At 48.1% G+C, this 23,314-nt stretch overlaps 2 protein-coding genes across 5 annotated transcripts in view; both read right to left on the bottom strand.

Moving 5' to 3' along the window:
- Positions 1-2,354, bottom strand: part of RALGAPB (Ral GTPase activating protein non-catalytic subunit beta) — a 54,209-nt gene extending 51,855 nt beyond the window's left edge. For all 4 annotated transcript variants that reach the window (XM_061572152.1, XM_061572153.1, XM_061572154.1 and 1 more), the window contains exon 1: positions 2,199-2,354. The gene's annotated coding sequence lies outside the window, so the exon portion shown is untranslated. The remainder of the gene's footprint in view (positions 1-2,198) is intronic.
- Positions 2,355-5,756: 3,402 nt separating this feature from the next.
- Positions 5,757-23,314, bottom strand: part of LOC133354931 (V-set and transmembrane domain-containing protein 2B-like) — a 69,610-nt gene continuing 52,052 nt past the window's right edge. Inside the window, exons 2-5 of the mRNA XM_061572130.1 lie at positions 15,996-16,180; positions 15,057-15,089; positions 13,438-13,792; positions 5,757-10,230 (exon numbers count right to left, since the gene is read on the bottom strand). Coding sequence (XP_061428114.1) covers positions 10,148-10,230; positions 13,438-13,792; positions 15,057-15,089; positions 15,996-16,180 — 656 coding nt within the window. The 3' untranslated portion in view covers positions 5,757-10,147. The remainder of the gene's footprint in view (positions 10,231-13,437; positions 13,793-15,056; positions 15,090-15,995; positions 16,181-23,314) is intronic.

The following is a 23,314-nucleotide window of genomic DNA, read 5'->3' as shown; positions in this document are numbered from 1 at the left end:
AGCGCTCAACACAAATCAAACCTGATATCAGGGGCACAGAACATAGAGGGTAAGAGGGGGGGGGGACAACTCAAATGCAAATCAAAGACAAAAATCCCCTGTATAGCCTTAAAATATTGTTGGGGCAAGTGCTGTTAGCGAGCACCTATGAAGGCTGGAACTGTACACGAGGTGGTGGGTAGGCAGCACCACGCCTGACCGCCTTTGTCTCCCTAGTGGCGATGTTACACACCACACCAGGTCCTCATTTGAGGCTGAGTCGATCTAGGGGAGGGCCCATGACCGGTTCAAATAATCGTCACTGGTGTTGGCCGTGAGCGGGAATCGAACTCGGGTCGCCGGGTTCATAGTGCAGCGTGCTAACCACTACGCTACAGTTCATTGTAAACAAATCGAATTCCCATGTGAAAACAACATTCAGTAACACACTGCACAACCACAACTACATGAACCACTACCGGTCACCACACCAACACCATTACTTGGACGACAACAACAACACTCGCGATTCGCCACTAAGTGGCGGCGACGTCACCACGGCGCCTGTGCCAGGCTAGGTGCACTTTGAGACCACGTCAAGTGTCGAATGCTCGCTGACGGGAGGTCACGGGGGAGACCCAGGTGCGATTGGTTGACTGATAAGACTGGCAACCACCACAACAACAACCCCAATCACCAGCACCATAACTACCACAACACACAACTACCATAATCTTCTAGAGACCCTGGCTTTGATCCTACGAGCCCATGTCAAGAACTTCATCAGCTATCTTAGCTATTCGACATGAGGACATCCAGAATATGTATTTATACTAGAGGAATCCGATGAGCTATGAAGCTATTTTTCACATGTCCAGTAGGGGCGGGTAAGAATGCTACAACATCCGCAGATAAATGCATACGCCTCAGCTCCCGCAATTCAAATGAGAAGTTATTGGGGGCTCCAGGGTAAGCGCTGTATCAACACTCCACCACACCATGCGTAAAGGTAGCAAGGGATACCACGTGGAGACACTCACTGAAAGAGACAAACACGAAGATGATGCAGAAGACTTCGCGAGACAGAGGCAGACGTAGAGACTCCGGGCACGAAGTCTCACAGAGACACAGACGGGACGGAAAATGAACACCGGGACATGGGAAATGCAGTGGCAACAAGATAGAACAAGGAAAGAAACCGAGAACGACATTGACACCGACACATGGAAAAAGAGACGCACACACACAGAGAGTTCAAGTTTCATTTATTAGGTATAGCCCTGTGAGCCATTCGGCTCTTGAATCGGGTGCAACCGCAACAAACAAAAAACAAAAACATGAACAAGAAAACATCTTAAAGTGACTGAGTGCAAACAGAAAATCCAAGAAAAGACAGCAAAATATTGCAGAAAAAGCACCGTACACCAACACTGTGTGCAAAAATCCCAGTGGGATGCAAGTCAAACAACAACCACAAGACAACTTAGATTAAGGCCATCAGTCTAACTCTGTACTACAACAAACAAACATGGCCAAACCAAACAACTTTTCGAAAATCACCAAAATAAAGCCATAAAAGCAATGAAACAGTGATCTGCCTCTGAAACAGAGGCAGGCATCGAAAGCCACAGGAGACAAAGTCAGAGTGCGAAAGACAAATTGCCGAAGCGATATCGAGAAAGATATAGAATTACACAGTAATAGAGCCAGACACGTCAAGAGAACACGGTGACAGGCAACGCAAAGAGACGGACGCAAAACGACACTGAGAGCCACAGCGGAACACGAAGGCAACGCAGAGACACATCAAAGACGCACGTAGCGAGAGAGACATAGCAGCAAGAGTGAATCACTAACATAGGTACACACAGCGACACGCAAAGCGATAGCGAGAGGGAGATACGGAGACGCGAGTTGTAACCTGGGCCCGGTAACAACAACAACAACCACCACCACCATCGTTGCCCCAAGTCGCGGGCAGCTACTACTGCTGCTGCTGCTGCGTCTCGTTAACACAAGCAACACCTCGTCCCGCAATAATCACCGTCGATTCCAATCATTGCCGCCGCTTTATATAAAGATATCATCGCGAGCCTCGTCAAGACGTGCGAGCCAGGCAGGTCGGCGCTGTGGCTTTGCGGGTGTCAAAAGCCCGCCCGAGGTAGGCCCCGTCACAGCGTGACGACCGCGATCGGGCGCACGGCAGCAAAGTCACTCACGGGTGGGCGACCAAGGGACGAGGTCGGGCGGGTTGGGTGACGACGACGATGATGATGATAACGAGACGAGGGTGGACAAGGACGAGCACGTTCGGCTTCACCGGAGCCTCACCACCACCACCTCAACCACCTCAGCCACCGACGTCTCTGGGCTCACGAGGGACACCGGCAGTGACGTCACGCGAGCCGGAAACAAAACAACGGCGGGGCGGGGCCTACACGGCTAAGTGACACGCCCACACGAGGGGCTCCGGTTTACGACGGAGGGCTTCCCACCGCGGACTCGATTTACGACGCAGCTGACTCGAAATCAAGTTCATTCAAGTTCATGTATTAGGTATAGCCATGTGAGCCATTCGGCTCTTGAATCGGGTGCAACCGCAACAAACAAAAAGCAAAAACATGAAGAAAAACATCTTAAAGTGAATATGTGACTAAGTGCAAACAGAAAATCCAAGAAAAGACAGCAAAATAAAACAAATTCGGAACGCGTTTGAACAGTGAGTCTGTATTCTTGGTTCTTGCGGTAAAGTCACGTAGAAGGGAAATAATAAAATAATGTAATAATATAACAATAAAAATTCTCACGACGTTTCGACTGCAACACAAGCAATCATCATCAGGTGTGAAATCCACAGTAAGAAAATTTGAAAAAAAAAGGTTGAGTTTGGTTTCAGATGTGATTTGGTGTGGGTGGTTGTGGTGGTGGTGTTATTCTCAGGTGTGTATTGGTGGAATTTTTTTTTGACCTCTAAAGCCCCTGTTAAATATTGCTGATAAAAATAATAATAATAAAACATAGGCAAGTGATGTTTTTAACTATTTCTAATGTCTATGGGTAAGCAGGGTCCGATTTACGACTGGGGTTCCCAGGAACGTGACCGCCTAATGTAATGTCCGAGGGCTCGGCTTGATTGCACGAGCTACTCTTTGGTTCTTGCGGTAAAGTCACGTGGGTATAAAATACAATAAATTAAATCACGACGTTTCGGGCGCAAAACAGGTGTGGGACAACCACAGCAAGAAACAACTGCTGAAGTGGGCGCTTGTGTTGCGCCCGAAACGTCGTGATTTAATAGTATTTTATACCTACGTGACTTTACCGAAAGAACCAAAGAGTATGGATCCCTGCAAATCAAGAATGAGCCACGCCTACTCACAGCCAACTGCCGAGCAGGGTCGTAGCGCGATAAAATAGCTTTATTGCTCATCGGATTCCCCCATTACCAGTAGCACTCCTCTTAGAGATGGTAATTGGTTCCACTAAACCGGTCGTTAAGCGATTTGGTCGTTAAGCGAGTATAGGAAACACATTCCTGCGGAGGGAGCTGGTAGGAACGTTGGGTAGCTCGGTCAATGGCCAGGGTCAACGGCGGCGTGGTGTATTCTGCAAATATGGCCGACTGTGAGAGCGGGCACAAGCCGGCGTGAGTAGGTTAAACGTTGAGTTTTATAAGGGCACCACGGGGTGACCAGCCCCTCCCCACCCAGCCCCACCCCTCCCACCCCCCACCTAGGCCCCCCCACCCAGCCCCACCCCACTCTCCCCACCCAGCCCCTCCCCACCCAGCCCCCCCCCACCTTCCCCTCCCTCCCCACCCAGCCCCACCCCTCCCACCCCCCACCTATCCCCACCCCCCCACCCAGCCCCACCCCACCCAGCCCCACACCTCACACCCCCACCTAGCCCCACCCCCCCACCCAGCCCCACCCCACTCTCCCCACCCAGCCCCTCCCCACCCAGCCCCCCACCCTCCCCACCCAGCCCCTCCCCTCCCCACGACCCCACCTTCCCCTCCCCACCCAGCCCCACCCTCCCCACCCAGCCCAACCCTCCCCACCCAGCCCCTCCCCACCCAATGTTTTTACCTACGTGACTTTACAGAAAAAACCTAAGAATATTAAGCCCCCACGCCCACTCACCACGCCCGTTGTAAAAAAGGAGGCGTGGTCTGATTGCACAAGCCCCGCCCACTGCAGAGGAGGCGTGGTTTGGTGATTGCAGCCACGCACCGGGCCACACGAAAGGAATGACATCAGTGTCAGTTTAGAATGCACCTTGTGCCCAGGAAAGTAACACTGAGTCTAATTTCCCCCCTTTTTAAGGAGCTTTCTGCCAAGTTAAATAAAAAAAATTCAATTCTATATTTGAAGCTTTCGTGACTGCAAGGATTCATATTCTTAGGTTTTTTCGGTAAAGTCACGTAGGTAAAACATTAAATGAATAAAAGTAAAACAAAAATTAAATAAAAATCACGACGTTTCGGAGGCAACACAAGCTTCCGTCTTCAGGTGGAACCGTCACAGCACGATAGCTGTATCAAGGAAGCTTGTGTTGCCTCCGAAACGTCGTGATTTTTTATTTTATTTTTATTTTACTTTTATTAATTTTTAATTTTTTACCTACGTGACTTTACCGAAAAAAACCTAAGAACATTTCTTCAAATTTGGGCCATGAGGCCGGCACACAATGGGTCTATTCTCGCGAATGCACTCGCGAGATATTTAACGTCTGCTGTGGGTGAAGCGCACAGCACGTGGCATTCATGGTTATTATTCCGCAGCATTAATCAGTGCGGACTGCTGGAATTCGAACCGTGCACCTAGGCCATGTCACCGCCCGGAAGCGAAGCAGGGATGTGAGCCTGGATAAGCGCTTGGATGGGTGACCACCTATGCATGGCAGGTTGTCAAAGGCTTGTGCAGCAAAATACGTGCTTTTATTTGATGTTTGATTTACAGTGCTTTATGAATGCACTGTGATAACAACAAGTCTTCCTTAGCCGTGTTAGTCATGGGGTTTGTTTGACCATACTTCACCACGCTGCTCAGCGCGGGTTGGTGAAGGGAGGGGGGGAGTGGAACCCAGGACCGGTTGAGATGTGACTCCGCCACTGATGTTAGCCGTCAAAGTTCAGGACACGAGGTTTGCAGTGCAGTGCACTCACCACTGTGCCACCACTCCACCCCCAAATATAAATGAGCAAAACAAAAACGGTGCTGTGCGGTTGAGTACAAGTCAGATTGTCCACACGTTTCAATGAGCATTGTTGTGGGCTCATTCATCACTGGGGTTCTTACGCTAATGGTATAAATTACATATTTTTACATCCAGAAAATCCACTGACTTCCCACCACCATGTGCTCCATCAAGTAGAACTGGTGGGAAACGATGGCTTGGGGAGGTCTTCATTCAGCAGGGGATTGAACATTTCTCATACATTTTTTAGAGTCATGTCTGCCTCGGTCGGGTGACCCATGCAACTACTGGTCCATATTTCAAACTCCAGTATACAAACCAGGAAAATATTCCGAGGGAATTAAGCCCTACTCATAATTCACACATTTTGGCAATAAGCTTTAGGAAATTGGCAGTATTTGTGACTTACGAAGCTGCATTATTTTGTAGCTACATGAGTATTGAGCATTAAAGGCTATTGCAATCTTCATAGGTGACGGGGATGTTCACAATGTTAATTACAAATAGTCTCAGTAGCAACTGGAGAATCTTGATTGTAATTCATCACATTTGACAGAGCCGAGGAGGGAGGGTTGATGTTTTATGGAAATTTTATTGCAAGCGCGCACAACGAACGACCTGTACAAAATGCGCAAGTTTGTGCATTTTAAATACTGTTTGTAATCTCACACGGTGAAGACATAAAGAAAACAACCACACTCGAAGAAGCCTTTGGATGCTGCGATGCAAGTCAAAGATGTTATCAAATAAGCCAACCCTAGCAACAATGTGAAATGTACCACTGACAACAGTACTGTATTGTCATTCACTGGGTTTCCAATATGAATAGGAATAACTCGCTCCTTTTGTTTTATGGTTGTGTTGTCGAGCTCTGCAACGTGTTTTGGGTTGTACAGCGTGTTATTCGGCACGATTTACAAAAAAAAACTATCTTCTTGGTTCTTTTGGTAAATTCAGACGCTGCCTCGACAGACCTGGTTTCACCTGAGGACGGCTGCTTGCGTTGTGGCCGAAACGTCGTGAGAATTATTTTATTATGTTTTATTTTTATTATTGTATTACTTCCCTTCTCTGTGACTTTACCGAAAGAACCAAGAAGATGAATCCCTGCAGTCACGAAAGCTTTAAATCGAAAAAAAAAACTATTTTTGATTTCACCAGGTAAGGCCCACTGAGCTACTTAGCTCCTTTTCAGAAGCGACCTGGCCACAAATGACAACTCAACAAAGTGGCTTGTCACCTGGGAATTTATAGCAGCCAAATACTCTTAAACGCATGATATTGATTGTAAATGTGGAGAGAAAACCCGGAAGACCTGGAGAAAATCCACGCGACTACGGGGAGAACATGCAAACTCCCAATATACAGGCGTCAAGGTCGGGATCGAACCCATGCCTACTGTATACTAGACGAGGTAGTTAACATCTTGCCACCGTTTATACGTGCCAAGAGTCTTCTTCAGGAACTAGATTACGCTCTGTGCGCGCGTTTCTTCAGTGCAACGCCAAATCAGTTCCTGAAGAAGCGTCCAGCGCGTGGAGCGAAACGTCGGAACTTTGTGCAGGGAAAAAAAACACGCGGTACAATCCAAATAATCACATCGGGAGACAATAAACTAAATTGCTACAACTCGTAGCAATCATCGCCCGCCTGTTGACGGACTAATGCCCCCTCACTCGCAGAAACAGGTGCAGAGTCACATCATGTCCAGGAAGGGCAAGCTGCCACTGGAAGTGCCCTTTAAAATGCGTTGAGATGAGATGGGATGTAAGTTGCTTGTCGTTTGTAAAGCAACTCTGAAACGCCCCGGGACATGTAGGGTGCACTTTCAAAACAAGTCATTGTGACAATAATTTTTTAAAATCATTATTTGAATCAAAATGCATTCATATAAGTCTAATAAATTACGGTTTGATAATTGTTTTTTTACCCTTTTATCTGGCAACAAAACTGACACCTTTTTTTACAAAGAGTCATGTTTGCATTGACCACAATACCTGCAGTCGGAATGCAAACAAAAAACATAACTCTGATAATGTATGCATTAATGTTATGCATTGTCCTTGAAATTGATTGGTCCACACCCGAGACAGCTTTCCTTAGAGCCTAGTCTCATGTGGTGTTGGACCAGATGACACCACAGTTTACCAACAAAAATGTGTTTTTCTGAAACGGCCGTAACTGACGTGTGCTGTGATCAATTAATTGTTTTACAGAATCAGAATCTTTATTTCTATTGGAGGAATGCGATGAGCTAAAAATCTATTTTTCACAAATGTCCAGTAGGGGCACGGGGTCAGAAAGTTACAACAACAACAACCAATATACAAACACGAAAGGAGTGCAAAGTATAGGAAAGGTAAGTAAATAATTAATTAACTATTTTTATTTTAACAAGGTAAAGCCCACTGAGCTATTAGCTTCTTTTTAATAGGCGGCCTGGCCACAAATAATAACTCAACGAAGTGGCTTATCGTGTGGGCATTTATAGTAGACAAATACTCAAAATAATCTAAACGCACGTTGATTCTAAATTTGGAGGGAAAAGCCCAGCCCGAGATCTGAGCGAGGCCCGGCTGCAACCGAGACATACAATCCGTCACGTGTGATTCGTTTAAAAATGTAAATGTATGCTGCCCAACATACATCATGTGCAAAAAATGATATGGAGTAGGTTTTACGTTTTTTGGAATACCATTTACGTTTTTTTATGCATTCTATAAATTAATGGCACATTTATAAATGGCACATATATGTAAATGGAGATCTGGAAACCCAGTAAATAAGATGACGTAACAGGAAGAAAGTAAAACCCGATTTCAAAACACAGAACACAAAAATATCCCAAAAGCAAACGCAGTCGTGGAGCTTTTACATTGCAACGGATTCAATCGCAGTGACCCAAATTAAATTGGTGAGAATTTACTGTTCATCCAGGTAAAACGTCTTACCGTGTACACTGCATACGCTGCAAACATGTTACTAGTCGTTTAATAACTATTATACGTTATTGAATTGTCAGTGATTCTTATCTACAGTTGTGTAGTGTACAGTATGAGCGCAAGCATTGTTGTGCACATCAACAAAAAAACACATTCAAGATCACACACGATGCCGTGGGGCTCTTCGCAGCGACGAGCGTGGTCAGACAACCGCATCACTCACTCTCTCTCTCCATCCTTGTCAGCTCGCGGTGCCACCGTTAATCCCAAGAACCGACTCAAGAATTTACAAAAAAAAATGAAATCCGACCGAAATAAATATGTCATAAATGCATTCCTTAATAACATTCACATCGATCTTCAGGAGTAAGAGTGGCATAGGGTGCAGCCCTGCAATTGTCTACTCACTCTACCGCTGGCATATAGGGCCTCCAACACGAGGGAGTTACTATTGAGGGCTGGCCATCGAACAAAGACGGTCACTGCATCGCGCATGCGTTCAGATGCGTTTCTGCGGCCGTCTGGAACGCTCTTCATCCCCATATTAGGAAGCCACTGGAGCTATGCACTTTTAAATCAAGATTGAAAACTCATTTATTTAAAACTGCTTTTTGTGTTCAGATTGTTGTCCATCCTCCTGCACCTCTGATTAGCGCGATTGGCTATGTAAGGTGTGAAAGAAGTTCAACGTACGTACGTACATGGAGCCTCTCTAGGGAGTGTATTTGTCCCATTCTTCCATGGACATTCATCTTGGAAGAGGTAGGAGTAGCCCCGTTACCACGCACACCCAGCCCACCCACTAAGCGGTTTCCCCAATTATACTGCTGGGCGGAGAGAGACGGGCGGTATTTAAGAAAACTGCATCATTGTTTCAACTGCCGTGCTCAGAGATCAAACCGGTGACCCGTGGATCCGCAAGGCTAGCGTGATAATCATTACACCGCGGCAGCATCCATTCATTTTGAGATGCTCCTCATTTTTTTCTGAATGAATCATGAAATTAAATTAGAACGGCGCCATTGAATAACAAGCTGAGGCTGTCCACTCGTGTTTCGCTCATGGTTGTTGTCACCTCCTGTCGATCGCTCTCTCGTTTAATGCAACAAAAAATTCCGACACTGCTGAGCTGACACCACCGCGCGGCCCTTAGGACGCACCGTTGTGGCCGTGCCCGCGCTACCGTTGACCAGGGGTGTCCGCAAAGACTGAGTTCGGATCTGTAAAAAAGCTCAAGTGATCCATCACCGGCTTTCCCACGTGGGTACCATTCCCACTGCTTACCTCTCCGCGCACCTGACAGTTTAACTCCGGGGCCTAGCAGTGCCGGTGCAAGCTCTCCGATCCCGGCGTAACAAAGCGCCGTAAAAAAAATGCCCTCCAATTATCTTTTCCTTCCCGCAACCTCAGCGGCAGAATTGATGGAGGAAAATATTTTGTTTCTCTGCGGGGCAGGTGACAATGTGTCTGCCAATGACCCTCTCCTCTGCAAGCCAAATTGGCTCGAATCCATTAAGCGGTAGGTTCCGGAGCAGCAGAGGAATGCAAAAAAAACAATATCCCTTATTGAGGTAATGAAGCCAAGGCAGGTGACCACTTGTGACAGCCGTGGTGGGTGGGTGTCCCAAGGGCCACGCTGATCCAGGCCCAGGGAGCACAGGCGGTGACTGTGTTTGTGTCTCTAAGATGCTGCCTAACCAGGAAATCCCTACGCTTGCACTTTTTACACTACGACGTTTCCTAACATTCACTATTACGCGCTAACACGTCCCCTTATCGTTACCTCTGGTGTTTTCCAGATCGTGTATACATTATATATATAAAAAGATCAACAAGCACGCGTGGTAAGTATGTTGAACGTCTGCCAACCCGCACAAAGTCGCTCCTTCGTAAATAAATGCATCATTTGTTCGACTATATGTACACGCCACTGTGTATATACACATTACATATCTGGTTTAAGTTACCCACGCGCCCCGCCCACGTTGGCACGCGCGCCGCTGCGCACGCCGCGTTGTCGCGTCGGTCTAGCGCGCGGGGTTAACGGCGCACAGAAGCTGAGCAGCCAGGAAGATCCACGGCAGGAGGTGGCCGGCCATCGTCTTTGTGCCTACGGACACGAAGACGCAAGGGAGACAAAAGCGCAGGCAGCTGAGCGAAGTGAATCCATGAACAGAGCACAGCAGCGGGAGCTGCCACGTCAAATTATGAGCACATTCGCCCGATGCGTGTAAGTCTGGGGAATGGAACACGAAGAAAATGAAAACCGGTGCAAAGAACCGGATTTAACTGGTCTTTTTTTTTAGAAGCAAAAACAGAACCCCGATTTTTTTTTAGATGCTGCAATCTTGAAGCCAATTTTGAGAATCGGAATACTTATTGACACTGGAGGAATCCGATGAGCTATAAAGCTCTTTTTCACAGATTGTCCAGGGCACAGTGAATATGCTTTCTCAGTCATGTGGTGAATTGTCAGGCTAGCTGCACTTGTGCCAGGCTAGGTGCACTTTGAGGCCACGTGAAGTGTCGTAAGATGACTAACCTGGAACCTGTTAGGGGACATACCCAGCTGTAAATGGGTTAAACATACATACTCACATAGACACACTCACACGGACAGATAAATGCAAGATATGTGCAACTGCTCAATGCTGCATTGAACACTACATTGAGATGTTAAAGAGGTTAGCTTTGGAGTTAATTGCAGGTTTCTACACGAACATAAAAATGGTACTAAATTTAATTTAATGAATGCTATGCAATATTTATTGCGAGAATATACAACCGGTTCAAGCGGGCTTCCGTGCACACACCCGAACCGCGTCGGCAAAGCCAAACGGTTCAATGCCCTGCTCATCACGTCGTCACCATCGTTCCCTTCCTTTCCATTTCCCTCCCGTTCGCATCCCGTTAGTCGTGCGTAACTCTGCCGTCTGAGACGCTCGTTACGCTACGGGGCGCATGAGGATGCGATACGTCGCTGTCGGTTGTCTTCAGTGGTTTCTTTCAGCAGGGGGCGATGTCGCTACGTGGCTTTACCCAAGCGTGTAATAAATTAGTAATTTGCTAATTTGGATAAAAATTGGACCGTTACACCGGCAAAAAACACGCGGCCTGCTCGTTTTCAAATAACACTACGGGATCTTTGATGTTCGCGCTGAAGCAGACGGTGCATTCGTATTTAACGGTTCACACGCCCGCGGTATTAACCGGGGGTGGCCGCTGGGTTTGAACCGCAAGTTTCCGCGAGCAGCGGCAAACGCGCCGCCGCTCCAGCGCACATCGCGTGCGACGGTCCCCTGACGACTCCAGCGCCAACTTGCGGATGAGCAGCCTCTGAAACGAGCTCCATAAATCCCATCCTCACCTTCCATTTCAGACACTGTCAACAAAAAAAAATGAAGAGGGGGGGGGCAACTGCTAGAACAGCGAGCCGTGAACGTGTAATCAATCTCGAGGCCAGTGTTGCAAAGACAAACACAACTCCGCCATTAATAGCTGACAACGACCGCAATGCAGATGCAGTGAATATTGATCGGAGAGGGCTCATGTCCACTTTTTTGTCTGTAATGTTTTGCTGACTTAACATTCCGCGAAAGGAGGGGGTGGGATCCACACGATACATTTTGGCCGAATAACACATCGCTCTGCCCCGCGCGCACGAACACCATTTGTCTCGGTGAATTGATAAACACGGGCTCACCCACCCGCACCACGGAGTGATTTATTCAGTCGGAGTAATGCAAAGGGAGATCCTGCGAAAGTGAGAATGAATGATGATGTTTGTTTATGGGCCAGGTAAGAGTCTGCTGAGACACAGAAACTCCTCCACCCAGGGGGGCTTGGGTGTAAATATTACTGTGATCCAGTGAATTGCAAGTTGGTGTTTTTTTTTAAACTTCAACATTTATATTGTTTTGGGAGCCACTCGTAATCCAAATATGCGTGTTGTGGACACCTTGAGGAATCCAATCTGCTGCTGCGTAGACTTGCGCGGTTGTGCTGTTTGTCCTGCTCTCTGATGCGTTTTCAGGCCGTAGTGCTTTAGGTTCGGCACGGTGTCCGACGTTTCGCTCTACGGGGCGGGGATGCTGCTCGAGGAACTGAATTCACGAAGATGCTCCCAGGACGCGCCGAACAGCGCTCAGCGCAAGCCGTGCACTACCGCGGACGCCTGCCGGAGTGCATGGCGAAAGAAATGCCCAACACGTGGCCTAAGCCGGAAGACCACAACTCGGATCGGATTGTCATTTTTGTTTAAAACCCAGGAGCCCGATTCAAGTGATACGATGGTGGAAGCTAGAGGAGAAACAATCATTGATTCACAAATGAATATTGATTTTTAAGCTCATGATACATGCATTAAATTATGCGTGTAAAAATTCAACATTTTTGTCTATGCCATTTACTTTGCATGTAATGGGTTCACGTCACCACTGTAGTTACTGGACGTGCTACCATTCACCACAATTTCCAAAAAAATATAACTATTCTTGAATTAAGTTGTCAACCTCATGATGGACATTTAATTGCATCTGCAGGGAGGGATGAGGGGGCGGGTGAATGGTTCCGCTCTTTTTTTTCTATCAATTCTGGGTGAACAAAAACCGATGAAAGCAAAAAAATACTCGCAGCCGAATTTGCCGCTTTCCGCCAAATATTCCAGAACACCGCCTTTGCGCCAACAAGCTAATCAGACCATACACATATCGTGCATGTGGTCTGCTCTGCATTGCTCCTTACCCAGTAATGATCTCAAATCGACTTTTGTTTTGGCACCTCGAGATGTGCTGCATGGGAGGCGCTCTATAAATAATAGTGACGATGATGATGATGAAGTTGACGATGGTGAAACACAAGATAGCTACTTAGGCACGTAAAGCAGCATCAACTCAAATCGATTCTTGCACTCGCGACGCGTGCGTGGAATCGTGCGCGCGAGAATTGATCGTTCAGGATCCACGCGAAATGAAAACGGCGAAAATTAAAGACAAACGACATGTTAAAATGAGATGGGAAAAATTAAAATAATCGATCGATTTTATTTATTTGTTTCAGCAGGAAGGAGCCAATGAGTCCGTTAGGCTCTATTTCATCGGCGTCCCACGAAGGCACAATTCCTAAAAGTCGATCACGACCTCCGATCGCGAGACTCCGATCGCGACCTCCGATCGCGACCTCCGATCGCGACCTCCGATCGCGACCTCCGATCGCGACCTCTGATCAAGACACTTCGATCGCCACCTCCGATCGCGACACTCCGTCTCGTCGCGATGGGACGCCGCGATCGTCGCGATGCCCGTGCCGCCCCACCTACCAGCACCGGCCGCCCGCTGCTTCTTCTTCTTCTTCTGCTCCTCTTCCTCCTCTCCTTTCTTCTCGGCCTCCTCCTTTGCGGCTTTGCGTGCGGACGAGGATGTGGACGACGACGAGGAGGAGGAGGCGGACGACGAGGAGGATGAGGAGGTGTCGTTGCGGACGATGGGCTGGGCCTGAGCGGCCTGCATGTCCTCGGGCCGTGGCGTGACGCGCAGCCAGGCGCGGGCCGTGTGCTCCTGCGGTGGTCGCGGGCGGTAGTCCGTGACGCGGCACTCGTACGCGCCCTCGTCGCCGCGACGCACCGACGTCAGGCGCAGGCGGTTCGAGATGTCGCTGCCGAGGACCCTCACCACCTGCGGCGTGGGGGTCACGGGGGTCATGGGGGAGGGGTTCAGAGGTAGATGATCCGAGTGGGTTGCCGGTGATGAACCGGCCACAGAGGTCCATGTCATACCTGCCCAGCGATGATTGTCCTTAGCCCTAAGTTGTCGCGCTGACCCGAGTCTCAATACCGGCTCGAACAACAGCTATAATTCATTGCCCTTCCCCCCGCACCTCCGATTAGCATGGTACGGTCTGAAAGAAGTTGAGTATACCGACACGCATATGAATATGGCATTTCCACAACGAGTTCAGGAGCTGTAAATGGGGAGTTGAGCACCCCTTTAATACTCATTTCAGTAACAAGTACTTCACACTATTAATCTCGTCCTAACACTAGCCGGATAATACACTTTAGACCTTAGCCTTCACGCTAACCATAACCTTTAACCTTAACAATGGCTCTAACCCAAGACGGTTGCCCGGATTCGAGCCCAGGGTCTCAGCTATTGCCGGCTCAGTGCTCTGACGTCTCGAAGCCATCTCGAGGTAACGTTTTCACCCCCCACCATTGCATTGCGGACGATAACCATCGCACTGCCCGATTATTCATATGTAGTAGCTACTACATATGTAGTAGCTACGGGCCCAGAACTTTCAAGGGCCCCGCGCTAAATGCTTTCAAGCTATCAATTCCGGTTCAGTGATTCTGCACTTGCTCAATTACTATAGTACTATACCGCCTTCAACTTTTATGAACGACTGGGTGTTTAAGTTTTGATTTAAAGTTTTCGTGACTGCAGGGATTCATATTCTTGGTTCTTTCGGTAAAGTCACGTAGAAGGGAAATAATAAAATAATATAAATATAAAACAATAAAAATTATCACACCTGACGATGATTGCTTGTGTTGCAGTCGAAACGTCGTGAGAATTTTTATTGTTTTATATTTATATTATTTTATTATTTCCCTTCTACGTGACTTTACCGAAAGAACCAATAATATGGGTATTTAAGGTTAGCAATTCGTCGTATTATCTGGCTGTGTAGAAAATGAAAGCATACAATTACCTTACTATGCAAGTAAAAATTAGGGTTTTAATTTTTAAAAAAATTTAGGGCCCCTTTATAACGTATGCTACAGGCTCCACACTAGCTTCGTCCGGCACTGAAGCATCCGCGCATGGAGACGAGTGCGCATAAGCTCAGAGGCGCCGAGGCAGCGGCGTCACCGACTCGCACGTGGACGCTGAAGGAACGCCAGCCGGTGTGGGGGGTGCTCGCGAAGCAACTTACACTGATCTTTGTGCCTTCTTCCTTCATCACCATCTGCGACAGAGGCAAAAGGGGGGTCATCCCAAACTGATTTCAGCACGTGTGACGACGACACCCGCTTTCACCTTTTTTCAACAATAAGCTTGGTTTATCGAAAAACGGGTGCGCGCGCATGTGTCTGCGTGTGTGTCTGTGTGTCTGCGTGTGTGTGTGTCAGTGTGCGTCTGTGTGTGTGTGTGTCTGTGTGTGTGTGTCTGTGTGTGTCTGTGTGTGTGGCTGTGTGTGTGTCTGTGTGTGTGTCTGTCTGTGTGTGTGTGTCTGTGTGGGGAGCGATAGTGCAGCGGTTAGCGCGCTGCGCTATGAACCTGGCGACACGAGTTCGATTCCCGCTCACGGCCAACACCAGTGACGATTATCTGAACCGGTCCCGGGCCTCCCCTAGGTCGACTCAGCCTCAAATGAGTACCTGGTGCGGTGTGTAAACATTGCCACTAGGGAGACAAAGGCGGTCGGGCGTGGTGCTGGCCACCCACCCCCTCGTGTACCGTTCCGGCCTTCATAGGTGCTCGCTAACAGCACTTGCCCCTAGCAGTCTGTTAAGGCTACACGGGGGATCTTTGTGTCTGTGTGTGTCTGTGGGGAGCGGAAGCGCAACGGTTAGCGCGCTGCGCTACGAACCCAGCGACACGGGTTCGATTCCCGCTCACGGCCAACACCGGCGTACGATCGCTTGAACCGGTCCTGAGCCTACCCCTAGGTCGACTCAGCCTCAAATGAGTACCTGGTGCGGTGTGTGTTAAACATCGCCACTAGGGAGAGACAAAGGCGACCGGGCGTGGTGCCGGCCTCCATCAGGTGCTCCTCGCGAACAGCGCTTGGCCTCACGACATCAAGGCTACACGGGCGGGGGGGGTGGGAATCTTCGTCATTTGGACAGAGAGGGGGTGCCGGTTGACAGACCTGTCTGCGGGGTCCTCCGTCGTCCAGAGCCACTCCCCTGGCCGCCTCCCGCGTCTCGCCCTTCACGAACCACCACTGGATCTCGAGCGAGTAGGCGGGCGCTCCGCCGCCGTGGAAAGCGCACGACATCTCCACGTCTTCGCCTTCGCGCGCCGTCACGTCCTGCGGGACCTGCCGGAACGTGCCTGGCCGCGCGCGACAAGGAAGACGACGGATATGAAGACACCTGGGGGGGTGGGGCGATGTTGCACAACTTCGCCTCGAGTGATGATAACTCATACTCTCAGTTCTTTCGGTAAAGTCACGTAGGTAAAAATTTAATTTAAAGTAATAAAAAATAAAATAAATTTTTATTTTAATACATGTATAAATCTTCTTGGTTCTTTCGGTAAAGTCACGTAGAAGGGAAGTAATAAAATAATAAAAATAAAACATAATAAATAATTCTCACGACGTTTCGGCCACAACGCAAGCAGCCGTCCTCAGGTGAAAACCAGGTCTGTCGGGGAGACAGCGTCTGAATGGACGCTGTCTTATTAATTATTTTATTATTTTTATTATTTTATTACTTCCCATCTACGTGACTTTACCGAAAGAACCAATAAGATGAATCCCTGCAGTCACGAAAGCTTTAAATCGAAATTTATAAATTATAAAATATTTATTTATTTTTATTAATTTAAATTTCATTTTTTACCTACGTGACTTTACCGAAAGAACTAAGAGTATGAATCCTTGCAGTCACGAAAGCTTCAAATCTAGAATTGATGATAACTCGGTTCTTTAGAAGCTGCTTCTTGTGTTTGTTGTCCTTCACCCCCACCCACCCATTGCACGGTTGGCTATGTACGCTGCCAAAGAAGTTCTACATACATACGAGGACAAAGGATCTATGAAAAATGATAGCTCAACGAAGTGGGTTATCATCATGTGGAAATGTACAGCAGCTCAAATAATCTAAACGCGCGATGTTGATTTTAAATGTGGAGGGAAAACCCGGAGGACCCAGAGAAAAATCCACGCGATCCACGGGGAGAGAGAGAGATGCAAACTCCCAATATACAGCAGGCGTCAGGGTCGAGATCGAACTCACGACCTCCTGTATACCAGGCGAGGGAGATAACATCTTGCCCCGCGCGACATCCGACGTTGCATCAGCCTGCAATCTATTATCTTAAATTGATTTGTGCAGCGCCCTATTTCTAAGCGCTTTACAGCGATGATACAATTGTACATCAGACGCCAGTGGTTGAGATAAAGAGAGGGGTTGTTGTTATTAAAAGTGGTGGTGGTGTAGTTATGTTGACATGAGACCAGGGGGAGAGGATAAGGACTCGTTGTCGAGGGCTGACGTCTGTGACGGTGTGCGGTTTGAATTTCGATTTAAAGCTTTCGTGACTGCAGGGATTCATCTTCTTGGTTCTTTCGGTAAAGTCACGTAGAAGGGAAATAATAAAATAATAAAAATACAACATCATAATATACAATTCTCACGACATTTCGGCCACAACGCAAGCAGCCGTCCTCAGGCGAAGAACAGGTCTGTCGGAAAGACAGCGTCCGACAGACCTGTTCTTCACCTGAGGACGGCTGCTTGCGTTGTGGCCGAAATGTCGTGAGAATTGTTTTTTATAATGTTTTATTTTTATTATTTTATTATTTCCCTTCTACGTGACTTTACCGAAATAACCAAGAAGGTGTGCTGTTTGTCCGTTCGTAGGGGGCACCGGTGGTGGTTGTACGGGACACATTTGGTGGTTGTACGGGGCACAGGTGGTGCATCAGCCGGTCTTCTCAGTCTGTCTGTCAACCCATGGCACCTGGGTCTGTCCCGTGGCCTGTCAGCATGCGTTCGACACTTCACGTGGCCTCGAGGTGCACATAGCCTGGCACAATCGCCGTGGAGACGTCACCGCCACTGAGTGGGGGATGGCGGTTGTTGTTTGACCGTCATAACCGAGTAGACAAAGCTTCTAATATATCAAATTGGTCTCCTTGCACGCCCGTTTCCAGGATTCCTTACTTGTTGCAAATGTATTGTTCATCAAGCAGTGGATAGATTATGACTGATAACTGATAATGATGATGAACTTAGTGAACGTGGCTGCCAATGGCCATGAGACCATCTCGAAAATTAATATGTTGTTGTCCTGCTTGCTTTTGTCTCTTGTCGCAGAGAAATTAAGTTTCTTATCCCAACTTACTCTGATAAAAAAAAAACACTATTAGAATGTTTTTTGTTGTTATTGATGCAAATCTGCTTCCATCGGGGATTTCGCGTTAATATTCTGAAGTGCTCACTCAGTAGATGGGCGCGATTATCACGTGCTAATTAACCAACGACGTTCTAATCACTTCGCGCGATCAAGCGAACTGACCCGGGTTTCACATAAAAATAATCATAATCTGAATAAGAAGCAGCTTCCCGAAGACAAAATCAACACGCGCAGGTGGAAAAGTTAACCCCAATTTGACACTCGTGGGGAAATGGTTAATGCGCGCACGGAAAAACAAGGACATTTTTCAACTGCTTTGCATTGCAGTAGCTGAAAAATTGCAGCAGTTGAAAAATTGTACGTAACATGATGATGGTTGAGATAAAGAGTGGGGGTTGTTGTTGTTATTGAAAGTGGTGGTTTAGTTATGGTGACAGTTGGGAGGACAGGCCGGAGAGGATGAGGGGTTGGGGTAGTGATAGGGGTTGGGGTAGTGATAAGGGTTGGGTAGTGATAGGGGTTGGGGTAGTGATAGGGGTAGTGATAGGGGTTGGGGTAGTGATAGGGGTAGTGATAGGGGTAGTGATAGGGGTAGTGATAGGGGTTGGGGTGGTGATAGGGGTTGGGGTGGTGATAGGGGTTGGGGTGGTGATAGGGGTTGGGGTAGTGATAGGGGTAGTGATAGGGGTTGGGGTGGTGATAGGGGTTGGGGTGGTGATAGGGGTTGGGGTGGTGATAGGGGTTGGGGTAGTGATAGGGGTAGTGATAGGGGTTGGGGTGGTGATAGAGGTTGGGGTAGTGATAGAGGTAGGGGTAGTGATAGAGGTGGTGATCGGGGTTGGGGTAGTGATAGGGGTTGGGGTAGTGATAGGGGTTGGGGCTAGTGTTGTTAGCGAGTACCACCTATGAAGGTCGGCATGGCACACGAGAGGGTCGGTGGCCAGCAGTGATGAGGCGTTGGTTCTTTATGTTGCACGGGTCTCGCGATTTCGTCCATCTGGATGGAGTCTTGCCGATAACATGTGGCAATTCAGCAGCATTTTAGAAAAAACAATGCCCGATTTTGCTGCTGAGACCCAGATGGTCAAAATCAGCCCAGACGTTGCTTGCATTAACAAAGGCCGCTGGACAATATTGATCTGGAACGCCAACACCTTCGAGCTGATGGACTAAAACGCATCGTTATTATGCGGAGACAGAGTGGAGTTGTGCCTATGTTTGCTTTTACACTTGTACGTGCACACCTCGGTTTCAAAAGATACCTCTGCGTTCTGAAGCCACGAAGTTAGTACGGCCATGGAGTTATTACGGCATGGAGTTAATACGGCATGGAGTAAGTACGGCATGGGGTTAGTACGACATGGAGTTAGTACAGCATGAAGTTAGTACGTCATGGAGTTAGTACGGCATGGAGTTAGTACGGCATGAAGTTAGTACGTCATGGAGTTAGTACGTCATGGAGTTAGTACGGCATGGAGTTAGTACGGCATGGAGTTAGTACGGCATGGAGTTAGTACGTCATGGAGTTAGTACGGCATGGAGTTAGTACGCCTTGGAGTTAGTACGACATGGAGTTAGTACGGCATGGAGTTAGTACGGCATGGAGTTAGTACGGCATGGAGTTAGTACGCCTTGGAGTTAGTACGACATGGAGTTAGTACGCCTTGGAGTTAGTACGACATTGAGTTAGTACGGCATGGAGTTAGTACGGCATGGAGTTAGTACGTCATGGAGTTAGTACGTCATGGAGTTAGTACGACATGAAGTTAGTACGGCCATGCAGGGACCACCTGAGCCACGAGGGCCCTTTTTAAACATTCCTCAACATACAGCCCCCCCCCGCCACCCCGGGGCTCGATGGCGAATGCCTCGACACTCCGGTATACCGAAGATCTACCGGCAGGGAGAGATGTTGACCACCGGTGCCTGCGCGAGGCATGGGGCTTGGTGGCTGGGGCGGTGGTGCAGGAGGTCAGGGCCGGGTTAAGATTTTGTCGGCACCTGGGTCATATTTCCCAAAGGAAAACAAAGTTAAAACAAATATTTTTTTTTATGAGGCTAACAACAAATAAAATTCAGCATTCACAAGTGAAATAACTTTTCACTTCATCTCTGAAGGCCCTCGAGTATGGCCCTGAAGCCCGTGGCCGAATTCGGCCCTGGCAGCTGCCGGCGAGACGACTTCGATTCCCCGCTCACGGCCACCAACACCGGTGACGATTATATCTGAGCCGGTCCTGGGCCTCCCCTAGGTCGACTCGGCCTCAAATAAGTACCTGGTGCGGTGTGTAGTAAACATCGCCACTGGGGAGACAAAGGCGGCCGGGCGTGGTGCTGGCCACCCACACCTTCGTGTGCCTTGTCGGCCTTAATTGGTGCTCGCGAACGGCACTTGCCACGAGCATCTGTTGAGGCTATACGGGGGACATTTCTCTTTGGTGGTTGCGGCAGGCAGGGCTGCTGGAAGTGTTCACGTGAATAATTCACAATCATAGGCATTTACGTCTCATGCAGAACATTTTTGTTTGATGTTCTGTTTGTGTTTTGCGATTTAAGGTTGGATGTTTATGCATTCCATCAGACATTTGCCACCAAGACGGGAGGCAACGTTGTACAACGGCACCAGCCTCACGTCCACAACATGTTACTGGTAGGAACCTCCTGGTTCCACCAGCCCACAGGGGATTATTGTGTCCGTCCGTCGTGCATCCAAAAATGGGAGGGGTGGGGCTGGGTGGAGAGGAGAGGGAGGGACTGGGTGGGGAGGGAAGGGTGGGGAGGGTGGGGAGGGGCTGGGTGGGGAGGGTGGGGAGGGGCTTGGTGGGGAGGGTGGGGCTGGGTGGGGAGGGGCTGGTCACCCTGTGGTGCCCTTATAAAACTCAACGTTTAACCTACTCACGCCGGCTTGTGCCCGCCCTCACAGTCGGCCATATTTGCGGAATACACCACGCCGCCGTTGACCCTGGCCATTGACCGAGCAACCCAACGTTCCTACCAGCTCCCTCCGCAGGAATGTGTTAATCCGACAAGGTTTTATCCACTGGTGTACAGATTTCAAACCCCAGATTTGAAAACAATATTCCACATTCATTACATTTGACTCGCCCGTGACGGCATAGGCAACAGATAGCATCACTCAACGATGTCATTTACAATCGGTAGATGTCCCATGACAACAGTGTTCTCTGTGCAAAGGAGACCTATCAAAGTTTTGCCCTCCCCACCCCACCCCCACTGTGTTAGCATCACAATTGTGTCATAAGCGGCAAGTCATGAGCAGTGGCGGCTCCTGCAAAATCTCTCAGGGGGGGCAAATGTCTGGATGATTGATAAGGATAAGGTCCACCCATGCAATGGATAAATTAACAGCTTAAGCATGTACAGGCAACTTCACTTCTTTAATATTAATGAAAAATAAAGCGACTCTTACAATACATCTTGTTTGTTTCTATACTCACTATTAAAACAAACCACTCAAGTTTATTTTATTAAAGATTCCACTAGGTGGCCACAAATTATATTGTTGGATGAAACGTGCTTACGTATGATGACGTAAGCACGTATGATGACGTAAGCACGTTAGGGCGAGCCCTCCCGGAAGTCATAGAGAATGCATTGCAGCGCCCCCGTTCGAAAAAAATCATCTTTGAATGTAAGTCTATGGGGCCACTCGGGGCGATTCTCAGCCGGAGTGAAATCGCCCAAAAAGAGGCGGTACTCCACAGAACGTGACATGACGCTGATTGGACTATATCCAGAGGCTGCAGTGACGGCTAGCGTGACTCTGTGGTTGAATGACATTGGTGGTGCGTCGCCCAATCGCCCTAATGAAGAAACCGTCCCTGGTCATGAGACCGAGAATCCATCCAGATCTCTCGCAAAGCAGTGCCGCACATTGTGTGTGTGTGTCACAGAAACGGTCCGCAGAAGCGGATATCACGGAGCAACTTGCGAGATCCCATCTCATGACATGACCACCGATAACACAATCGGGATGAAACTGGGGAAAATAATTACAGAGTCTTAGCGGTGACAGATCAATGCCCTGACCTTTGCGCCACCTAGTAACCTCTGGACTGGGCATTGTTATTAGTTTTTATGTTTTTATGACATTGCTGGTAATAACGCCAGCACAATATATTAAAAAAACTACTCTCGAAATGATGTGTCCGATGAAGTGAGCCGAGCGCAGAGGCGGGTCGTGCCTGTGGTGTAGTGCTTTGGAGGCAAGGAGGGTCGGTGGATCACATCGAGAATTGTGAAACTCACAAACCGGCTGGTCTATACGACGCTAGTGCTGTAGAGCACATGCGGGTTGAAGCCACAAATGCGCATCTTTTGAATGTCATCCCCGCACATTCAGGAGTTTCCTCCTACGAGCAAAATAAGTAATATATATTTTTTAAACACGATTTTTATGAAATGTACTAGTAATGGCAGAACTCCACGACTCCAGGAAGTGGCCCCGAAGCTTGCCATAACATAAGGGACCGTGGCCAATTACAGCCAACGTCTGTTGACCGTGGATAATTATACCCAAGCTGAAATATAACATGTAAAAAATAATGCTTAAAAATAAAATATTTTTTTAATGATAGAATATAGTATTGTCATGAGTATGACATAAGTATACCAAGTTTGCAGTCGATAACACATTAGGAAGTGGGTTAACATTGAGTTACAATATTTGAGGATACAACGACGACAACAACAACAACAGAGTGAGTTAAAAGAAAGCGTGTAAAAAATAAAGCTTCCACTAATCGGTCAAACGCTTTCCGTGCAGGATCCTCCAGAAAGAGTGGTGGCTTCGCCGAGGCTGTCCTCGGTAAATAATCTACAACCCCTTGTCAATCCAACTTGCTGGATGAAGGCTTTCCCATGCCCCATCGGTCACGGTGACTGTTTTAACCATACTTCGCGCCCGTATATTTGCAGTTTGCATGCCTCTCTCCCCGTGGTCGCGTGGATTTGTCTCTGGGTATTCCGGTTTTTCCTCCACATTTAGAATAATCATGCGTTTCGCTGAGCTATCATTTGTGACTAAGTCGCTTCTGAAAAACAATAACTATATAGTGGGCCTTAGCTGGTAAAATTAAAAAA

Source organism: Lethenteron reissneri, chromosome 49 (genome assembly GCF_015708825.2).
Source record: "Lethenteron reissneri isolate LAM-NWPU_2019-01 chromosome 49, ASM1570882v1, whole genome shotgun sequence".
Lineage (NCBI taxonomy): Eukaryota > Metazoa > Chordata > Hyperoartia > Petromyzontiformes > Petromyzontidae > Lethenteron > Lethenteron reissneri.
This window is presented reverse-complemented; position numbering and strand designations above follow the sequence as displayed.